This window comes from Xyrauchen texanus, chromosome 18 (assembly GCF_025860055.1).
Source record: "Xyrauchen texanus isolate HMW12.3.18 chromosome 18, RBS_HiC_50CHRs, whole genome shotgun sequence".
NCBI lineage: Eukaryota > Metazoa > Chordata > Actinopteri > Cypriniformes > Catostomidae > Xyrauchen > Xyrauchen texanus.
Window position 1 is genome coordinate 42525700 of NC_068293.1, and position 23446 is coordinate 42549145.

At 39.7% G+C, this 23446-nt stretch overlaps 1 protein-coding gene across 3 annotated transcripts in view; it reads left to right on the top strand.

Annotated features, from left to right (window-relative positions):
- The window catches only part of LOC127658666 (RNA-binding motif, single-stranded-interacting protein 1-like), an 87136-nt gene that overhangs the window by 22746 nt on the left and 40944 nt on the right, over positions 1-23446 (top strand). For all 3 annotated transcript variants that reach the window (XM_052148071.1, XM_052148072.1, XM_052148073.1), the window contains exon 2: positions 11548-11726. In XM_052148071.1, the coding sequence (XP_052004031.1) occupies positions 11548-11726 (179 nt within the window). The remainder of the gene's footprint in view (positions 1-11547; positions 11727-23446) is intronic.

Sequence of the window (23446 nt, forward strand, 5' to 3'; positions counted from 1 at the left end):
GTTCTTTTGAATCTTCAGCGTGATGCGTACTGCGTGACCAGTGCAGTCCGATTCCCGAACGTATGACTCTTTTTATTTGGTTCTTTTGAATCTACAGCGTGATACCTACTGCGTGACCAGTGTAGTCCGATTCCCGAACGTATGACTCTTTTAAATTGGTTCTTTTGAATCTACAGCGTGATACCTACTGCGTGACCAGTGTAGTCCGATTCCCGAACGTTTGACTCTTTTAAATTGGTTCTTTTGAATCTTCAGCGTGATGCATACTGCGTGACCAGTGTAGTCCGATTCCCGAACGTATGACTCTTTTAAATTGGTTCTTTTGAATCTTCAGCGTGATGCGTACTGCGTGACCAGTGCAGTCCAATTCCCGAACGTATGACTCTTTTAAATTGTTTTTTTTTTATCTACAGCGTGACCAGTGTAGTCCGATTCCCGAACATATGACTCTTTTAAATCGGTTCTTTTGAATCTACAGCGTGAATAATGTGTAATGAAGAAGTTTGCTAAATTAGAAAAGAATATAAAATACTTTAACTAGCGCTGTCAGACCTTTGAACCCTACAGTATTTATTTAATTACTTTAATGAATATGTCATTGCATGTTTAAAAGGGAAAAACTCATATCTCACAGAGATGTCGGCGATCACTGTCCCAGAACAGTTTTATAAAAGCACTTAATTTTCGGTGTACATTTTTATGAACAGCAGTTTGAAATGCCAGATCGTGATACTATTGAACTTTTCATCCTGTGAGCGTTTAAAGAGATTAGCACGCTTCAAGGACTTCCCTTTTGACCGACAACGTGACTGACTGTGCTGATTTCCAATGCATCCTCTCAGAGCACAATGATAGTACAAGTTAAGTCATCACTCTACAGGATGACATCTTTCTTTTCGTCTAGAATAGAAACGGGCCCTTCTATCACCCTGTCACTGTTACACTCTCAGTCGTTATAGATTACTAGTTACTGTTGGTGATGTTTAAAGGAATGGTTCACCTAAAAATAACACTCATGTCATCAATTATTCACAATTTTGAAGGATCTTCACTCAGCTCTTCCAGGCAATGACAGTTCATAGTGGCCATGTCTGTCAAGCTCCTTAAAAAGACCAAAAATAACATCATAAAAGTTGCATTCTTAATAGCTAACCCTCTTATTAAACTCAAATCTGATTTGTCCGTTCATGCCGCCTTGTCTTTATACAGCTGCATTAAACTATGGCCGACCCATAAATGATCTCTTTGTGTTTAGACCTTTAATGAAATGATATTTTGTTCAGCACCACTGGATTTCACGGAGCTCAGATCTGTGGTTTTCAGCACCTGACAATCTTGGGCTTTTCAGAGCTGTCTTTGTTTTGTTTTTTTGCGGAAATTAAAGAAATAGTTGAAGCCTGAATGACAATTTGGTCATCATTAACTCACTCTCATGTTGTTCCAAACCAGAATTATTTTCTTGCTTGGAATTGTGAAACACAATATGTTGGACCGAACATTGTGTCCGAACGGCTCTTTTCTATATAGTCTAATGAAAGTTGATTATTATTTATAGTGACAAGCTCTAAAAAGCACCAGAAGGAAATTAATTTATTGTCTTAAACATAATATTGTCTCTAACTAATCTTATCATACTTTTCACGTCCAGAAAACATTTATTTTTTGGTATTTTATAAAAAAAAGAACATGTATTATCTTGTAATGTCAATAATACTTTTTACTTAATTTTTTTTTAATTATTTAAAATGTTTTTAAATATATTCACTCATATAATTTTTTTCTCACTGCAAGTTCAATTATACTTTTGACTTATTTACTGTTTTGAATCTAGAGCGTGATCAGTGCAGTCCGATTCCTGAACGTATGACTCTTTTATATACTATTTAATTTTCTATTTAAAATATTTATTTTTGTGATTTAGTTTTATTTTAGTTACAAGATTTCACAGTAAATGTACGTATTTTGTCTTGGTAAACATAATATACCGTAACATTTTACCATTTAACTTTAAGGTCAAGCATTCTTTTTTATAATTATTATAATTTATTTTTTTTACAATATTTTACTGTAAAAGTAATTATATTGTCTTGTTAAACAAAATATATACAGTTCACCATTATTGAAAAGGTAAGTTGTCCATTTTACCTTATAATATTTATGTATTTTTTTTTTTCACATTTTACTGTAAAAGTACATGTAGTTTTTTATTATTGTTATTTAATTCTGTTTTTAAATATGTTTTTATTTTAGTTCCAAGATTTCACCGTTAAGGCATATGTATTTTCTTGTTAAACATATATACGGTTCATTTATACCATTAACCATAAGATAAATCATGCTTCATAATAAATAAAAAAAAAAAAAAAAATATAGATAGATAGATTTTATTTTTTTAATTTTTTTTACTGTAAAAGTACATTTATTGTCTTATTTTTTTTCTCACCTTAAGTTCAATTATACGTTTTACTTATTTTTTTGTTTGTTTTATTTTTTTGTTTTAGTTAAAATATGTATTTTTGTTATTTAGTTTTATTTTAGTTACATATATTTTCTTGGTAAATATAAATATACAGTAAAATGTTGCCATTAAATCATTCTTTTTTATAATAAAAACGTTTCTTCAATATTTTGCTCTAAAAGTAATTATTTTGTCTTGTTAAACAAAATATATACAGTTCACCATTAAAGAATAGGTAAGTCGTACGGTTTACCATATATATATATATATTAATATTTATGTATTTTTTACACATTTTACTTTAACAGTACATATATTGTTGCTAAACAGAATCTATTCGTGCCGACAGAAATACAGCTCTCTGCGGTAAGACTCGCGGTGGTGGCTTGTGTGTTTACATCAACACGGAATGGTGCAAGAACTCTATGTTAGTCTCTAGTTACTGTTCATCGCTGTTGGAGCTTGTGACTGTTAGATGCAGACCTTTTTATCTACCACGGAATTCACCACTGTTTGCATAACCGGAGTTTACATTCCCCCAGCGCTAACGCTAAGGAAGCGCTCTGTGAACTGTATGGGGCTATGAGCGAACTGCAGAACGCTCACCCCGACGGACTGTTTATTGTCGCCGGAGATTTCAACCATGCAAATCTCAAGACAGTGCTCCCTAAATTCCATCAGTATGTGGACTTTGCAACGAGAGGGGCGAACGGCTTGATCTTGTTTACACAAACATCCCAGGCGCGTGACCGGGCGGAGCCCCGCCCCACCTCGGCTACTCAGACCACATCTCTGTTATGTTAATTCCAGCATACAGACCGCTCGTCAGACGCACAAAACCGCTTCAGAAGCAGGTGAAAACCTGGCCAGCAGGAGCCATCTCTGCTCTTCAGGACTGTTTTGAGTGTACTGACTGGCACATGTTCAGGGAGGCTGCAACATATGGCGATTCTACCAACTTGGAGGAATACACAGCATCAGTGACCAGCTACATCAGCAAGTGCATTGATGATGTCACTTTCTCCAAGACCATCACCACACGCTCCAACCAGAAGCCGTGGATGACTGCGGAGGTGCGCACGCTGCTGAGGTCCCGAGACTCCGCCTTCAGAGCAGGCGATAAGGCAGCCCTAAGAACAGCTAGGGCCAAACTGTCACGGGCAATCAGAGAGGCAAAGCGCGACATGCCCAGAGAATCCACAGTCACTTCCAGGACAGCGGTGACACGCGGCGCATGTGGCAGGGCATCCAGGTCATCACCAACTACAGGACAACATCAGTTGCCTGTGACAAAGATGCCTCCCTTCCAGATGCGCTGAACGACTTCTACGCTCGGTTTGAAGTGCAGAACGACGTGATGGCGAGGAAGTCCACCCCTCCTCCCAACGACCAGGTGCTCTGTCTTACCACGGCAGATGTGAGGAAAACTCTACGTAGAGTCAACCCATGGAAGGCTGCTGGACCAGACAACATTCCTGGCAGAGTGCTCAGAGGATGTGCAGACCAGCTAGCAGATGTTCTTACCGACATCTTCAACAGCTCTCTGAGCAGCGCCGTTGTTCCAACGTGCTTCAAGGCCACCACCATCATCCCCATGCCAAAGAAGTCTTCAGTGTCCTGCCTCAACGACTACCGTCCCGTCGCGACTTACACCCATCATCATGAAGTGCTTCGAGAGGCTCGTCATGAGGCAGATTAAGACCCAGCTGCCCCCTCACTAGACCCACTGCAGTTTGCGTATCGTTCAAACCGCTCAACGGACGATGCCATCACCACAACCCTCCATCTGGCCCTCACCCACCTAGACAATAAGGACTCATACGTTCGAATGCTGTTCATAGATTTCAGCTCAGCATTCAACACAATCATTCCCCAGCACCTGATTGGAAAGCTGAACCTGCTGGGCCTGGACACCTCCTCTGCAACTGGATCCTGACTTCCTGACTGGGAGACCTCAGTCAGTCCGGATCGGGAACAGCATCTCCACCACCACCACACTGAGCACTGGGGCCCCCAGGGCTGTGTGCTCAGTCCACTGCTGTTCACTCTGCTGACTCACGACTGTGCAGCAATGCACAGCTCGAATCACATCATCAAGTTCGCCGATGACACGACCGGTGGGTCTCATCAGCAAGAACAACGAGTCAGCATACAGAGAGGAGGTGCAGCTGCTGACGAACTGGTGTAGAGCCAACAACCTGTCCCTGAATGTCGACAAAACAAAAGAGATGGTTGTTGACTTTAGGAGAGCACAAGGTGAACACACTCCGCTGAACATCGACGGCTCCTCTGTGGAGATCGTCAAGAGCACCAAATTTCTTGGTGTTCACCTGGCGGAGAACCTCACCTGGTCCCTCAACACCAGCTCTATCACCAAGAAAGCCCAGCAGCGTCTCTACTTTCTTCGAAGGCTGAGGAAAGCACATCTCCCAACCCCCATCCTCACTACATTCTATAGAGGGACTATTGAGAGCATCCTGAGCAGCTGCATCACTGCCTGGTTTGGGACTTGCACCGTTTCGGACCGCAAAGCCCTGCAGAGGATAGTGAGGACAGCTGAGAAGATCATTGGGGTCTCTCTTCCCTCCATCAAAGACATTTACAAAAAACACTGTATCCGCAAAGCAACCAGCATTGTGGACGACCCCACACACCCCTCACACAAACTCTTTACCCTCCTCCCGTCTGGCAAGAGGTACCGAAGCATTCGGGCCCTCACGGCCAGACTGTGTAACAGCTTCTTCCCCAAGCCATCAGACTCCTCAATACTCAGAGACTGGTTTGACACACACATGTCCTGAGTTGCACTTTAATTACTGTCACTTTATAACCGTCTGCTACCTCAATAACTGCTATGTGCATAGAACATTATCTCATAGTATGTTATGTTTACATTTTTAGAAACTGTCATCTTTTTGCACTACTGAGTACTGGTCGGCGCTGCACTGTCTATTGTCCTGTTCATTGTCAGTAATTTGTTGTACTGTCCCGTACTTTTTGCACATGTTTGCACGTGCACTTTATATAGGTAGTTTATATATGTATTTTATTTCGTTGTGTAGTCTCATGTGGTCCTATGTTGGTCCTTTGTTGTTTTTATGTAGCACCATGGTCCTGGAGGAACGTTGTCTCGTTTTGCTGTGTACTGTACTAACTGTATATGGTTGAAACGACAATAAAAACCACTTGACTTGACTCTATTGTAAATGTTCACCATTAGCTATAAGGTCAGTCATTATTGTTGCATTGTCGTACCATTACATGGATTTTTCACCATATATAAGGTAAATACCGACCAGTTTTTAAATGTAGCATTTTTACTTTTTTTATGCTAAAACTTTCGCATATATATAATACAGGAGATTTTAACAATGAACGTCCTGTTAATTTAATGGAGTAGACAAATTTGTATTTAATGGATAGATGGCAGACAGTTTTCCTCTCTTTGGAGCGCATCCAGTGAACTGTGTCACTGCTGCATTCCAGAGGTTCCGAACACTTCCTCCTTGTTACTTCCATAAAAGAGCGCAAGGGGTAATCACAGTTTAACAGCGAGGGCACTTGAGCAGGAAGACCTCCACAGCACTTTACACAAGAGCTCTTTGATAGTACAGAGAATGAAGCCAGCAAAGCGTTGACCTCCTCAGATCTTCAACCTTTTCTAACATTCCCTGATTTTCTCTGCCATTGGCTTCAAATACAGATGAAGTTGTTTTTCAATGAATGTGTCATATGGGTCATTGATGTTGGTTGAATACAGTTTGGAATTAATTGTGTGGTTTAATTGAAAGATCAATCCAAAGTTCTGGGTTTTGCTTTGCTTGAGTATATTGTGTGGTTGACTTTCGGCTATAATATTGCACCTGTCTCTTAATACTAGGGCATACTTTGTTTTTTTTAATCATGTGCCTTTCCATCTCATGGTCAAGCGTTCAGCCTTTCAAAGGATACTCTTTTGACCACAAGCCCACACTGACGCATTCGACGTGCCATGCACATGCCCCAAAAAGACACGGACTGTCCGCATGTTTTAAAACACTGTGCATGTTGCATCATCCGCGCTCTGGGCGAGACGTAGCAGTTCGTGGAAAACCAAAGTACACTTTGTCTTTTACACTGCAAAAAAATTTATTTTCTTGTTGAGTATTTTTGCCTTATTTTTCAGTAAAAATATTGAAACATTTTCTAATCGAGATTATTTAACTTGAGAAGCAAAATTACAAGATTTTTTGTCTTTTAATGGGGTAAGAAAAAAAACTTGATTCAAAGGGAAAACAAGTTTATTTCTCGTACCCCACTGGCAAATCGTGATCCCACCCAATTTTGTTAGATTTCTCTGAAAACAAGATTTAATATAATATGTCATTCTGCTTCGTAAGTCATTTTTTTTCTTATTATTTTAAGGATGTTTATAAATTTTTCCCTAAAAACAAGACAAAAATACAGCTGCCCCCGCGACCCGACTTCGGATAAGCGGTTGAAGATGGATGGACGGTTTCTCCAAAAACAAATCTTAATATCTTATGCCATTTTACGTGTCAAGTAAGTTTATCTTCTTTTAAAGAATATTAACAGACAAAAATACTGAATAAGTATTTTTGTCTGTTAATATTTTTTAAAACAAGATAAACCGCTTATCCGAAGTCGGGTCGCGGGGGCAGCTGCTCCAGCAGGGGTTCCCAAACTTCCCTTTCCCGAGCCACATTAACCAGCTCTGACTGGGGGACCCCGAGGTGTTCCCAGGCCAGTGTGGAGATGTAATCTCTCCACCTAATCCTGGGTCTTCCCCGAGGCCTCCTCCCAGCTGGACGTGCCTCAAACACCTCCCTAGGGAGGCACCTAGGGGGCATCCTTACCAGATGCCCAAACCACCTCAACTGACTCCTTTCGACGCAAAGGAGCAGCGGCTCTACTCCGAGCTCCTCACGGATGACTGAGCATCTTTATCTCTAAGGGAGAAGCCTACAACCCTTCTGAGGAACCCCATTTCGGCTGCTTGTACTTGCGACCTAGTTCTTTCGGTCATGACCTAGCCTTCATGACCATAGGTGAGGGTAGGAACGAAAATTGACCGGTAGATCGAGAGCTTTGCCTTCCGGCTCAGCTCTCTTTTCGTGACAACGGTGCGATAGAGCGAGTGCAACACCGCCCCCGCTGCCCCGATTCTCCGGCCAACCTCCCGCTCCATTGTCCCCTCACTTGTGAACAAGACCCCGAGGTACTTGAGCTCCTTCACTTGGGGCAATATCTCCTTCCCTACCTGGAGTACTCACTCCATCGGTTTCCTGCTAAGAACCATGGCCTCAGATTTAGAGGTGCTAATCGGAGAAACCAAATAAAATGTATTATTTTATGATTTAAAACAATGGGGGAAAACTGCCAAAGGGGTTTCCTTTGAATCAAGTTTATTTTTCTTACCCCATTGGCAAATATTTGTTTCTTTTTTAAAGCGCGAACATCACTAAACTTCGTTAGATTTATCAGAAATAATGACGATATCTTATGCCGTTTTGCTTGCTGTTTTAAGACTGTTTAGATATTTTTACTGGAAACCAGGCAAAAATACTCATTAAGAAAATTGTTTTTTGGCATTGTAGAGGCGCTACAACAACAACGGCAACGAGTAAAACTGCAGATTATCAGTTCATAAACACTTACTTTTCATCTGTTCCTCACACAATGCTATCTGATGACATCAAAACACTATTACTCTAGTGCACGACTCATTTTAACATTTGCATTATATAATCAAGCTTGTTCGAGTGTGATCATATCGCTCGACTGATCGAGTGTTGCACGTGTGATGTAAAGGAGCGGGTACAAGTCCTGAAGAGCACACGAGTCCACACGTGAATTCAAAGTGTCATAGAAGCACCACAAAATGACGTGCTTGCGTTTTTCATCTCTCATTTGCTTTTATGACACTGTCGGTCAGGTTTAGGTTTAAGGTTGAGGGTAGGGAGATAGATCCTCATCTGTTTGGGAGAACATTTTACTCTCGTTTAGCACCACACAGTGGACGTTTCACTTCAGAACTGCGGTTATGTGTATAAGGAGTCCTGCAATATAATCTTGCCAATTGTTTTCATGAGATCAGTCTCGTTTCACCTGCACTGAATATTAGAGATAAACTGCAAGGTTTGGGGTCTGTTGCACATCTTCACATATATAGATTGACCAGAGTTGTTTAGATTTCGATTTCCACAGAAATGTCTCATCCTTTGACTTCCTGCACCACGTTCACTTCCTTTATATTCTGAAAGCATCCTCTCCTTCAGCTTTGCTCCAGGGTCAGAGCTTCAGGCCCCTGTGGACCCACTTTATGCTGACAGCAGCTTTCAGACGCACAAGACTCTGCACTGCAGATATGGATCAATGTGCTGCCAGATATACATCTTCACAGTAGACACCTCCCTAATACTGACAAACAAGAGCAGTGTAGCATTTGAGCTCAGGAGATTCTGTGCACGCAGGAAGTGAGTCCTCCGTACACACGTTTCCTTCAGGACAGAGATTTATCGGAGCTGCGACATTCCGGTCGTGTTGTGCTTGACATTTTGAAACCACTGTTATCGGTCTACCAAACTCATTGATGGAGCAGGCCCTTAGTGTTTATACTTGCAGACTAGACTAGATGTCCAATATTTGAACTTAAGTTGTCCAATAGCTCGTTTGGACAATATTAATCTATGTGTGAAACAGACTGGCCAATATGGAATTGGCTGACTTTATATTCACATTTTCTGCTCTGATTTTGGGTATAAACATGGTCAAATGTGTTCAGCTGAGCTAGGTGTATTATCGGCAGCTGTGTGAAGACATATTTAGCCAATATATTTAATAGAGGGTTTTGAGGCAGACCGATATATCGGTTTTGCCAATAGTTGCCTTTTGGAACGAAAGGTTTGGAACAACATAATATATACATGTTTGTATATACACTGGCAGGCAAAAGTTTGGAATAATGTACAGATTTTGCTCTTATGGAAAGAAATTGCTACTTTTATTCACCAAAGTTGCATTCAACTGATCACAATGAATAATCAGGACATTAATAACGTGAATGATTACTATAACAATTTGAAAATTGTAATTCAAAATTGACTTGTTATTCTAGTGGTCAGTTTGTCCAGATGCTCAGGTGACATTTCACCTCACACTTCCTGTAGCACTTGCCATAGATGTGACTGTCTTGTCGGTCACTTCTCACGCACCTTACAGTCTAGCTGATCCCACAAACGCTCAATGGGGTTAAGATCCGTAACACTCTTTTCCAATTATCTGTTGACCAATGTCTGTGTTTCTTTGCCCACTCGAACCTTTTTTTCTTGTTTTTCGGTTTCAAAAGTGTCTCTTTCTTTGCAATTCTTCCCATAAGTCCTCCTGAGTCTTCTCTTTACTGTTGCACATGAAACTGGTGTTTAGCGGGTAGAATTCAATGAAGCTGTCAGCGGAGGACATGTGAGGCGCCTATTTCTCAAACTAGAGACTCTGATGTACTTATCCTCTTGTTTAGTTGCACATCTGGTCTTACACATCTCTTTCTGTCCTTGTTAGAGACAGTTGTGCTTTGTCTTTGAAGACTGTAGTTACAACTTTGTATGAAATATTGCAGTATCGCCTTCATTCCTCAAAACAATGATTGACTGATGAGTTTCTAGAGAAATCTGTTTTATTTTTTGCCATTTTTGACCTAATATTGATCTTAAGACATGCCAGTTTATTTGCCAGTCTCAAAAACAAACACAAAGACAATGTTCAGCTTTATTTAATAAACCAAATATCTTTCAACTGTGTTTGATATAATGGCAAGTGATTTTCTAGTATCAAATCATCAATGTATCATGATCTCAAGGATAATGTGTTTGAGTGATGCTGCTGCTGTCTAGATATGATCAAAAATTACTTTTTTCAAATAGTGATGGTGCTGTTATTTACATCAGTATTGTCCTGACCTATAAATTGTGATCAGTTGAACGCCACTTTGGTGAATTAAAGTGCCAATTTCCTTCCAAAACAGAAAAATCTGAACATTATTCCAAACTTTTGTGTGTGTATGCATATGTGTATATATAATAGGGATGGGCGATATAATGATGTCGATATAGATCACGATATAGAAAATCCATGATAAGCTTTTAAGGAATTTCGATATTTACTGCGTGTCGCTAAAACACAAGCAGTTCGGCTTTCTCAGGCTGCGTTTCCACTGGGGCGGACGAAATCCGCTCGAAGGCGCTCACAGCGCTAGGAGAGACCTTGCTCCGCACCGCTGCCAATCCTACGATCCACCTTGCGAGCGTGACACTCGGCTTTCATAGGAATTAATTGAAAATGCTCTCAGCTTCGCTCACAACGCGCCAGAGGTAACGTAGGGTCAGACTGGATGAACTTGCTAATGCTAGCTGCCTTGCTAACGATTAGGCTACGTCGGACACTGGATTGATTCCATCCCCACCGCAAGACTTCATGACAGCGGTTGCGTCCTCTCATCGTCTCTAGTGAAGAGCGCGACAGAACAACAGTGATGTGGACGACAGCTCTGATCTTTCTGCGCTGTAATCTTGAATATTGTTCTCTAGCACCAAACATGCATCATTTCTGCCCTGTCCCGCTCCGCACGCATCGCCTCTTTACCTGCATGTGCGCAGACATGAAGCGCCGCATGAGTTAACGTGGTTTCAAAAGCACCTTTTAGACCAAAACGTTTTTCCCTTCTAAATGTATTTTTATTAATCAGCACGTTACGAGCCTTTAATAATAAACAAATCCAATAAACAAATCGATTTCTGTTATAATTTTGTGAATATTAATGAGATGTCTGGAAAGACTAGATTTCATTGAGTGCACATAAACGAGAGTGGAGTTGCAAAGGTGCTTTACTGCATTCATGCTATGTGTATTTAGAGTTATGTTTCATACTAGTCATGTTTTTCTGTCCTATACATTTGTGAAGATACTCTCCCTATTGCTTTGTTTGCCTGTTTCCTCTACCGTAAAGAGAACTCGCTGTTTACCTTTCAACCGCCTGTTTTGTTTTGAAGTCTTTCCATTCTGACCGCAGTTTGTTTTGTTTCATTTTCCGGCAGCCCCCTGTTGGCCACGCCTCCCACCCGATGGCTCCGCCCAGTCCTGGAACCAACAGCAGCACCAATCACAGCAGCAGCAGCAGCACTGCCGGCTGGGATCAGCTCAGCAAAACGAACCTGTACATCCGTGGGTTGCCCCCGACGACCACTGACCATGACCTGGTCAAACTCTGCCAGCCGTGAGTACCACTTTATCATTCATCATTTATGAGAGCTATTGATTCACCCCCTCATCCTCGGAGTATCAGAGGGCCTTGTGTTTGTGTGTACACGCTTCATTAATTAAAGGGAGAGGTTCCCCCAAAATGAAAAATGTTGTCATTATTTACTCTCCCTCATGTGGTACCAAAAGTTTTATTTGCTCTGCTATAGTAGATCATAAGATGAACAGTGTGGCCTTCAGTGCTCTGGGTTGTCTGGATGTGTCTCATTAAGCACAATAATGTAAAAGATCGATGACAGCCCGCTGGATCAACAAGACTCCAGTGGTTGCTCACAGCGACATGGTTAAAGTCAATTCTCAGTTCTTTAAGATACAATGTGTGGTTATTGTTTGATGAATGTGTCAATGTGTGCTTTAATGGCCCTGAGATCAGCCTGTTGGTCAGATTAGAGTCAAAAACAAAGAAAGAAATAAGAAATTATATTTAGTGTGTGATTTCTGTGCCACCGAATGTAAACATTGTTTTAAAATAGCTTTCAAAATACACCCCCATCTGGTGTTGATGAATAGAAAGTCCCCGCCCCAACTCATGCCATTGGTTGAGTCCGTATTGTTGTGTAGTGCAAATGGGTTACTTACAGTTGAGATATTTTAACACCGTAAAAGTTTCACCCTTTAGCTTTGGTCTCTCTTTGTACTTTATGGCTTGATTTATCATTTTAATTCGAACATTTGAGTATTTTTGCAATATTTAATTGTTTTAATTATCTCAAAACATAACTAACATTTCTTAACTTTAAAACAAATTATTTCTGTACATTGTGGTAGTATTTGTTGTGCATTGATTTTAATAAAAAATAAATGGATTACAGTATTTTACTGCAAAAATGTCACATTATTTGTATACATTTATACATTTTTGTGTGTGTTTGTTCTTTTAAAGGAATATTCTGTTTTAAATACAAGTTCAGCTCAATCGACAGCATTTTTGGCATAATGTTGATTACCACAAAAATTTATTTTGACTCGTCCCTCCTTTTCTTTCCAAAACAAAATTTGAGGTTACAGTGAGTCACTTACAATGGAAGTCAGTGGGGGCCCATTTTTGAAAAGTATAGCCATGAGACATAAGAAATATGCGTGTAAACATGATTTTAGTATGATAAAATTACTAACCTTTTATGTAAATTTATAGTCAATTTTATAACTTTGTTGCCATGACAACGTAATGTCAAGAAACACTAAAACGACAATTTAAACAACTTTACAGCTCAAATAATACACAAGTTTTCACAGAAGATTTAATGCAAGAGCTTTTATAAAATTATTAGCTTCACATTTCTGCCTTTTTATTTTTTAAACCCTCCAGAAATTGGCCACATTGACTTCCATTGTAAGTGCCAAACTGTAACTTCGATTTTTAGTGCGGTTCATTTGAACAAGTGTGAATGCTGTCACATGAACCTTGGTGTGCACTAAATAACGTACCGAGACCGCCTGAATAGTGGGTCTCTTTCCGCTTCCAAGCGAACTCTTGTGCGGTTCGATTGATATGTGAACGCAACATGGACCAAAGACGTCTAAACGGACCATAAACAGGAAGTAATTTGCCTAATACTGACCTCAAGCATACCTGGTTCTTCTCGTCATAGGAGCCATGTTGCCCAGTACAGTTCGGGACAGGCGTCAGAACCGCCCGTCAGCCGTCCTTGCAGCATATCTACGTTTGTGTGTGCAACGGAGGCATTCCAGCTGGTAAAAATACCCCCATATATACATATATACATACAACGAGCGCATTTCGCCAGCAGCCAGGATTGTTTCGGACGATCGGCAAGTTCTGTCAACAAATATACGTCATAAAAGCTGTCCAATCAGGTCGTGACTTTCCCCTGATGGCTTTGGTTTTGTATCGTTAGGTTCGGTGTTAAAAATGCCAGTGTGATCGCTAAACAAACCAGGACTAAATGTATCATTTTCATTTTTGGTTCGGACCAAGAGGACCAAGAGAACACACCCTTAAAGAAAAGGAGGGGAAATTCAAAATACATTTTTGTGGTAATCTATATTATGCCACAAATGCTGTCGATTGATCTTGACTTGTATTGAACCTGGAATATTCCTTTAATTTTGGTGTGAAATATGACCTACACATGATTTTATCAGATTCACTCAGATTCAAATAAACAGGTTGGGAACCGAGCTCATGCAGGATGATCGAGGAAGATGTCGGGCATTTTTGGATAATCTAAAGCATCATTAGAAAATTTATGATTTTGGTAATCTCACAGAGCCTTGCTGTATTGCTGAATGAATTCTCATATTGCGGTCACTCTGTATTAAGGGCTGCAGGCTAACTCTGTTCTCTAAGAGGTCTAGGATGAATGCCATCAATAAAAGATGAGGCATATGCTGTAGCACTGAGTCTGTTGGGTCATTTCAAATGATTTCAGAGAAGAATCACAGGATCGACACTCCCGAGGAGGACTCTTGAGAATGAAAAATGTGCAGAGACAGACTATACTGTCATTTAGCAACAGTAAAATCCAATGTGAGGAAGAAATGGTTTTGAATGTTATGAGTATATCATTTTATATCATGGTGATGGTACAGTATACCACAATATGGTTAATTATGCCAGAGTCATCAATGTATAGAATAGCTATTCATAGTGTTAAAGTCTATTTATGGTTGGTCCAATGAGTGTAACACTTAAATAAAAGGTACTTAACATAACAACTGAACAATATATCTTGCATCAGTGCACAAGCAGACAGTGTAGAAGCTAATGTCCTTATACTGCTTCATGGAACCAGCCTACATTTATTTGGATTTCAGGTAATATGTTAAATCACAAGCATTTTGACTTGTGATATTCACAGGTTTGTCGTCAAATTAATTCCATCTGTGTCTTTAATTAGAAAGCAGTTGCAGTGTTCAGATTCAGTAGAGAACATCTCTGTGTTTGAAGCTCTGGATTAGTGTCGCTGCTGGGTCAGTGGTGTGATCGACTAACCCTTCGCTGTATTTAGCTTAATCTCATCCTGATGGCTAAAGCAATTTGTCCGTTGACCTTTCAGATGTAACCTTTTTGGGAACAATATGAGGTCCGAGGATAGATGTCATAGGACGGGCATGCTGAGCTTTAAGATTTAAATAGAATTTTGGTCCATACGGAAAAAGATTGCGCAAGACAACGGCTGCATTGATGCATTAGAGCTGGGTGCTCCATATTTATTTGCTCTAAAATGGCTTACATGTGTGAGAGATTTGTTTTTTTAAACATCCGTTGCAACAAAGTAGTCAAAATGTTTAATGCAAGAAGTAAAATGCATAAAAAGTCTAGTTTTAAATACTGTAACAAAGGCATGTTTTATTTGACCCTTTAATGGGTGTTTAGCCAAACATTATTACATACCTCGGGTCTTTAGCGACCCAGCACGCATATCACAAATGGATCTACAAAATACTCCGACTGAGTAAAAGTGAAGCAATTTAAAAAATAATAAAATGGAATAAATGTTTCATATATCTAAGAGATGATGCAACAAATTATAGAACAGGATGCATTATTATCAATGAGATTATGGTGGTATTTTTACCAGCTGAGAACAAACGAAGAGTTAATAAAATGTGTAAAGGCGTCAAAACAACGCCAGGAATTCCTCCGTTGCACACACAAATGAAGATATGCTGCAAGGACTGCTGATGGGCGGTACTGACGCCTGTCGCAAACTGTACTGGGCAACATGGCTCCTATGATGAGAAGAACCAGGTTTGACGTCAGTATTAGGCAAATTACTTCCTGTTTGTGGTCCGTTTAGACGTCTTTGGTCCATGTTGCGTTCACATATCAATCGAACCGCTCAAGAGTTCGTTTGGAAGCGGACCGAGACCCACTATTCAGACGGTCTCGGTACGTTATTTAGTGCACACCAAGGTTCGTGTGACAGCGCTCACACTTGGTCAAATGAACCGCAGATGAACAGCAATCACACCAGAGTTCGTTTTAATCAAACCAAACCTGCCAAGTGTGAACATTTACATTTATGCATTTGTCCAAACGCTTTTATCCAAAGTGACTTACAGTGCACTTATTACAGGGACAATCCCCCCGGACCAACCTGGAGTTAAGTGCCTTGCTCAAGGACACAATGGTGGTGGCCAAGGGGTTCGAACCAACGACCTTCTGATTAACAGCCCTGTGCTTTAGCCACTACGCCACCACCAGGAAACTGAAGGAAACTCTGTCTAGCTGGAAAAAGCCAAAACAAGGGCTGTGCAGGGAAATGAACATTCTTGAAAACATTCTTTAAAGGTTGTGCATTCTTTGAATTTGTCAGTTTACACTGTATATGGGTTGTTTAATGATCGATACAGATGTCTAGAGTGGAGAGTTGCCAATATGTGTGATGTAATGTTGATCTATGGTATACTCAATGTTGCATAAAGTATCCACGTGTCATACTTGAGTAAAAGTAAAGTTACCTTCATGGAAATTGTCTCAAGTAAAAGTTGAAGTAACTCGAGTGTAAACGACTTAAGTAAAAGTATTAAAGTAACTGATAGAAATGTACTTCAGTATCAAAAGTACTTGTAAATTGAATCAATTATGTAACCGTTAATTATCCCGTGGCAACTTATTTGCTCATCATTTACTCGCCCTCATGCCATCCCAGATGTTTATGACTTTCTTTCATCTGCAGAACGCAAACAAAGATTTTAGAGGAATATTTCAGCTCTATTGGTCAATGCAAGCAAACGGTGGCCAGATATTTCAAGCTTCAAAAAGCACATTAAAGGAGCATAAAGTTATCCATACTTCTACAGTGGTTAAATCCTTATCTTCTGAAGCGATTCAGTTAGTTTTGGGTGAAAACAAACCAAACTGTTACTCATTTTCACTGCAATGTCTAGGCACGATCATGATTTCAAATTTGATCCATTTTGAAGACGCTGATGAAACCACTGGAGTCTTATGGATTACTCTTATGCTGCATTTATGTGCTTTTTGGAGCTTTAAAGGTCTGGCCACTATTCACTTACATTGAATTGACCTACATAAAAAAATATTTTTTTGTTTGTGTTGTGCAGAATTGTAAAAAATGAAAGTCATACACATCTTGGATCGAATGAGTTTTTGGTGCATTCAAGTCAAATCAGAATGATCATATTTATGGGATTATGGGGCCAATAAGCAACCACCCAGAACACCCTGGCAACTGCATAGCAATGTGTATAAAACACAGAAAACAACTTGACAGCATAGCAACAACCTGGCAACCACCTAGAACACCCTGTCAAGTGCAAAGCAATGTGCATAAAACACAGAAAACAACTTGGCAACAGCATAGTAACAACCTGGCAACCACATACTGTAGCAATGCACCAAACACACAGCAGAGATCACCTTGACAACTGCATAGCATGTCTAGCAACCATCCAGAAAACCCTAGTTACCACATACTGTAGCATAAATGTGCTACAAAGCAAATATTGCACATTTAAACACTTGTGATTTTGATTCAGATTTGTGATTCTCAAAATGAATCATTCAGACCGCTTTTTGAATCTTTTTGTTCAGTTCAAAGGAATCAAATTTAAAAGATTCGACTCAAATGATTCTTTCAATGAATCACACATCAGTATCGGCGATCTGCACGCATTTTTGCACATACTGCTGTTATTTTATTTATTTTTTTTTCGTGTTCATTCGGAAAAGTAACGAAAGGGTCTGGAGACATTTAGCGGAGTAAAAGTATCAATTTTCTCTTCAAAAATTCCAAAGAAATATTTATATTAATACAAATATTAAAAAACTGTACTTTTGGTAGATTTTGAAACTGACTCTGGTTGGATTGGACACTTTTGTTAATCGGCCACTTGGGAAAAGTTATCAGAATAGCTAATATTGGTTGATTAATCAGCCTGATTGATGTAGCCTAAAATTACAACATCTTCAAATCTCTTGGAAAGCTCAATAGTGATTAGAGTTTTGTCTAGTTGTTTTCTGTATTCAAATTGTATCAATATTCACAAATGACTGTCGTGGAAAAGTAATGGAAGTCTAAAAGTCTGAAGCCATTGATGATATTATAAATCTTTATTTTTTAATAAAATAAAAACTAATTTACAATAAAGTCTATGCATAAATTAATGTGAGAAGCTAATTGGCGGATGGCAATAATGGCACCAATTATGGTTATTATACTTTTGAATTTATCGTTTTTTAATTTTTTTATATGTATTTAATTAATACTATTTAATTTAAATGTAATGTTTTATTTCTATTTTATATTCAGTTTGTCATTCCAGTTTAGTTTCTGTTAGTTTTCACTCTTCGTCTGCTAGTTTCAGTTTATATCTGCTTTAGTATTTTATGGCTTCTAAAGCATTTACTGGTACCTAGGGCTGCACAATTAATCAAATAAATAATCAAGATTGTAATTACAGCAGCCCCAGTTTACTAATCATGAAAAGTGTTGAATATAGCAGTCCATGTCTGCTCGTGTTGTATCAGATGTATAGTTCATTTTCTATAAAACGTGTTTTTATGTGGTTGAGCATTATAGCTATTTACAGACAAGTCTGATTTCTGCGTATATTTGAATAAAGCTTTGTTTTTATGTTTCTAAGATGGACAATGTTAAGCTGAGTCTTTAGGCAACTAGTTGTGAACAACAGTTCTCATCTTGTTTTGACTGTATCCTATGTAACGAATAGAACATGCATTTGATCCATCCACAATTTAATGTAATGCAATTACCATATCCAGGGAAATAATCATCATTTATCATTTTTGTCATAATAATGCAGCTCTGGCACCATTTAAATATGTGTAACGTCATTAAATATCTCAGGGCAGTCTTGTGCTACCTCTGTCCACAGTATAGAGGCATTGTCATGTTTCATTTAGGTGGATTGTGTGGTCATTTTATTTAATTTTTCATTTAATGAAAATTACTTCATTTAGTTTCTGTGAATGATAATAACACTGGTACCGATATATCGGAGTTGGTGTGAGAGAGCGAAGCAGCGCATCCTCCGTTGCTGGTTCTAACTATTAAAGCAAGATACACTTGGACAATACAACGGTTTCTATATTATCTGAGATATCTGTGGGAAAAACACTTGAGGACAGACCCATGACGCGCACACATACTCTTGAGAGAAAAACAGAGTCGTCATATCACGTCAGCGCACTCCTGCATCTTTATAGGCAGTGGCAGTGGTGGCTCAGTGGTTGAGGCTCAGGGTTACTGACCAGAAGGTCGGGGGTTCAAGTCCCAGCACCACCAAGATGCCACTGTTGGGCCCTTGAGCAAGGCACTTAACTCCAGGTTGCTCCGGGGGGATTGTCCCTGTAATAAGTGCACTGTAAGTCGCTTTGGATAAAAGCGTCTGCCAAATGCATAAATGTAAATGTAAATGTAATGTAAATGAAAAAGTTGTAACGGGAATAACAGGAATGTGCCGATTTTGAAGCGATGTTACCTCTGACGAGAGCTGCAACAAAAAAGGAAATCCGAGAAGTAATCTCTCTCATTTTCGGAGTTTCTCGCTTTCGATCCGTCAAATGCGAACTCTCACAGACATGCACAAACTTGTTCCTCCAGTAAGTGCTCGAGTTAAGCAGCGCGAGCATCCGTTGCTAGTTCTAACGTGACGTTAGCAACGAAGGCTCCGACTATATTAAATTAAAGCAAGATGCTGAATACAAGGATGTGCATTATTTTTAAACAATTCATTGGACCGTGTTCAATATATATATATATATATATATATATATATATATATATATATATATATATATATATATATATATATATACATATATATATATATATAATATAATTATTATTTTATATATAATGTATTATTTTTATGTTGTATTGTAACAGTGTCTATCATTTTAAAACGTATAGTTAAAATTGTCGTGGTATGCATCTAATCTTTCCTCTGGTTATTATAGGGATTTTTGGTTGCACAATAAACTGCTTTTGGGATTTTATTCATTTTAGACTCTTGTAGCTTTTCTATGCCCTTCAGTATGGAAAGGCAAATACATTTGTTGTCATTATATAAATCGATAAATAAAAAAAATAAAAGCTGGCAGATTAATCGGATATTTACCTTTTCCATTGCCTTAGTGGATATTGCAGATACATTAACTATCAGTCGACCTCTGAACATGTACATACGTGTCAGATTGTAGCTACAGTGCCGAAGAGGACTGCGATGTTTGCTCAAGCTGAGTTATAAAGCATCGCCCTCAGCTCTGACTATGGAGATCAATAATCTTCTGCCTGACGGTAACTTGAGCTGCAGACGGCCTCTATAATGGGATCAGGACTGGGGTTGAAATAGCAGGTGAAACAGCAGTCACATTGTTCTCCGAGCCACGCTCCTCTCAGGGTCGACATTCTATCCGTCTCTCAGCTTCGCCACTTCTGAAGAGGACACTGCAATTCAATTGTAATAGATTTTCAGCAGAAGCTAATGGAGAGGAGGCCTAATAGGAGGAGTTTTCCTCTCAATGGCCTCGCTGTTTTCCGGTAAACCAGGCGCATAAAATACACCCGTAAACACTGTGCTTTTCTGTCTGGACACTGAGATTTAGGAATGACATTTGTCATATTTTCCTAACATATTCAGTCTGTTGTGAGCGAAACCTTGTGAGCTGTCTCTGTAGGCTGCATTTAAAGGCATCATGAATGCACACCAGACACAAAATCCGTGAGGGGTCTGTTTCTCCAACTAGAGATTGATGTCTTTTGGGACATTCACTTTCCTCTCTATCCTTGTTAGATCCAGTGTGATTCCTTCTTTTAAGACAGTAGTGCATGGAAAAGCCTTAATCTCTCAAAATAGCAACTTTTTAGAGAGATCGACCCATTTGTCGGCCTTTTTTAATGCCCTTTCTGTTCTTTACAGTCAGTTGTTGATCAAAAACAACTGCAAAAAAAAAACATTTAATTCTAATCGTGCATCGCACAGATGATGTAAAACCATTCGAGTCCTCTCTTGTTAACATGCGCTCATTTAAAGGCGCTGTGTACCGAAATGCCATTTTTTGTTAAAGAAACAGTACCGCTTTTAGCATGTGTTCAACAAATCAATGTAAATACTTACAAATAAATCAACAATAAATATGTATCCAAATATAATATATCTTGTTTATTGATTTGAACACATCTTGTTAATTTAAAAAAAAGCCAAAATGTGACACATGATGCAAAGGTAATAAAATATTATTAGTAAAATGATATTTTCCTAATGTACCTAGTTAAAAGGTCTCCTGTATAATTTACAGCATTAGCTGGGAGATAATTTCCTTTATATGCAAGCAAAAGGGACATTATAACTGAAATAAGAAAGTTATTTGATCATGCTGGTTTAGTCCCAGTAGGTGGTACGTGTCATAGTAACATCCACGTGAATGCCAGGACCCAAGGTTTCCCAGCAGAACATTGCCCAGAGCATCACCCTGCCTCCGCCGGCCTGTCTTCCCGTAGTGCATCCTGGTGCCATCTCTTCCCTCATATAAATGACGCACACGCACCCAGCCGTCCACATGATCTAAAAGAAAACATGATTCATCAGACCAGGCTACATTCTTCCATTGCTCCATGGTCCCGTTCTGACGCTCACATGCCCATTGTAGGCACTTTTGGCCAGCATGGGCACTCTGACAAATCTGCGGCTACGTAGCCCCATACGCAGCAAGCTGCGATACACTGTGTGTTCTGACACCTTTCAATCATGGCCAGCATTACGTTTTTCAGCAATTTGTGCTACAGGAGCTCTTCTGTGGGATCAGAACAGACTGGCTAGCCATTGCTCCCCACATGCATCAAATATAGACATTTTTGAAAATCAGAAGAGAACAAACGAGGTCTCCGCAACATTATAAAACTTTAATTTCAGGATTTACCCATAACGCACATCCAACACTTTGCATCCGAATATATTAAGCTGTTCTCTCAAACTCAACAGCAACATAAACAATCAAACAGTCATGACATTTGAAATATTCACGATTGAAACTGTTTACTCACGGTTTTGCGGTCAAGTCCAAGTGTTTTTAACTGCCCCATTCTTCAATTACAGTTCCTTTGCAATGCTTGAAATCGTTTTATTACTAGTTTACAAGCAGTCCACGCTGATATTCGCTGTACATACACAGTCCATAGCTCAGGGAAATATGACGCAGATTGCCAGAAACGCATCTAAACAGTCAAAGACGTCCAGCTAGTGCTTGTTTACATACACCAACAATTAAAAATAGTGCAGATGACCATTTGGGGCCTGAGTATCTCAGCGAGTATTGATGCTGACTACCACACCTGGAGTTGCGAGTTCGAATCCAGGGCCTTCTGAGTGACTCCAGGCAGGTCTCCTAAGCAACCAAATTGGCCCGGTTGCTAGGGAGGGTAGAGTCACATGGGGTAACCTCCTCGTGGTCGTGATTTAGTAGTTCTCGCTCTCAATGGGGCATGTGGTGAGTTGTGTGTGGATCATGGAGAGTAGCATGAGCCTCCACATGCTGTGAGTCTCCGCGCTGTCATGCACAACGAGTCACGTGATAAGATGCGTGGATTGACGCTCTCAGAAGCGGAAGCAACTGAGACTTGTCCTCCGCCACCCGGATTGAGGTAACCGTGCCACCACGAGGACCTACTACCTAGAAGTAGTGGGAATTGGGCATTCCAAATTGGGAGAAAAGGGGGATAATAAAAGACATGAAAATAGCACAGATGGGTGCAAGAACAGCAAGATGCAGAGCAGCTGAATGAAGCCTAATGAAGTCTCCTTTTCTGAGTTGTAACTAACACTGCGTCTTTTAAAAACGGTCTGTGTAATGCATGTTATATGCACAAAAAAACTTCACAATAGTCCAGATGGGTCCCTTTTGGTATTTAGGACTAGTTGGGCACACTAGGCCTGTCTCTCTCCCGCTCCGTTCACGATAAGAAATGAGTGCAATGGGCGGGGCCAAGAGTGCAGTGACATGTTATGGAGTGTGTAAATTAAACTGCAATGTCTCATGATGTCACAAAACACCGTTTTCAGCTGGGTGGGAACAATAAATGCTCTTTTTAGACTGGGAAGGAAGTTTTGAGTTCTGAAATGTACAGTATGTTTTTATAGTGCAGTTCACTCTTGTATGTCAATATCAAGGAAAATAAGATTTTCCATTTCATGACCCCTTTAATGAAATCAGTTGTGTGACGCTAGAGAGCTGCTGCCTATGAAGAGCTTCTTCAATCTCAAATTTTCAATGTCTCGTGCATGAGCTTCACTTTTTTTTAGACCCCACGTGTAGTTAAAAAGTGTGACTAAACTTGTAAAAACACATTCCAAACATTTGCGTTCTGTTGTATTTATTCTGTTGTGTCTTTCTTTGCTCCAAAGCTTTTGATTGAAGCTCCACTTTAATAAGCTGCTCACAGTTAGGGTGAAAGGGGAGGCAGAAGGGAGTTAGCAATCAAGTTCCTCATAATTGATTAATATTAGGTCAATTGGTGGAAACCCTTCATCTCCCAGGAGAAGTGGAGTGCGAGGTCACCATGACTCCAAAGAGACACGCTCCTGCTTTAGTAATCATTCGCTGTAATTGGATTTCAAATCTCATGAAGGCTTTGATATTTGGTTATTAATTGAAAGTGCTTAATGACCCTTTTTTTCGTCTCCTGTCACCGGTGGCTGTGAAATACTAAAGAGGTTGTATTGATG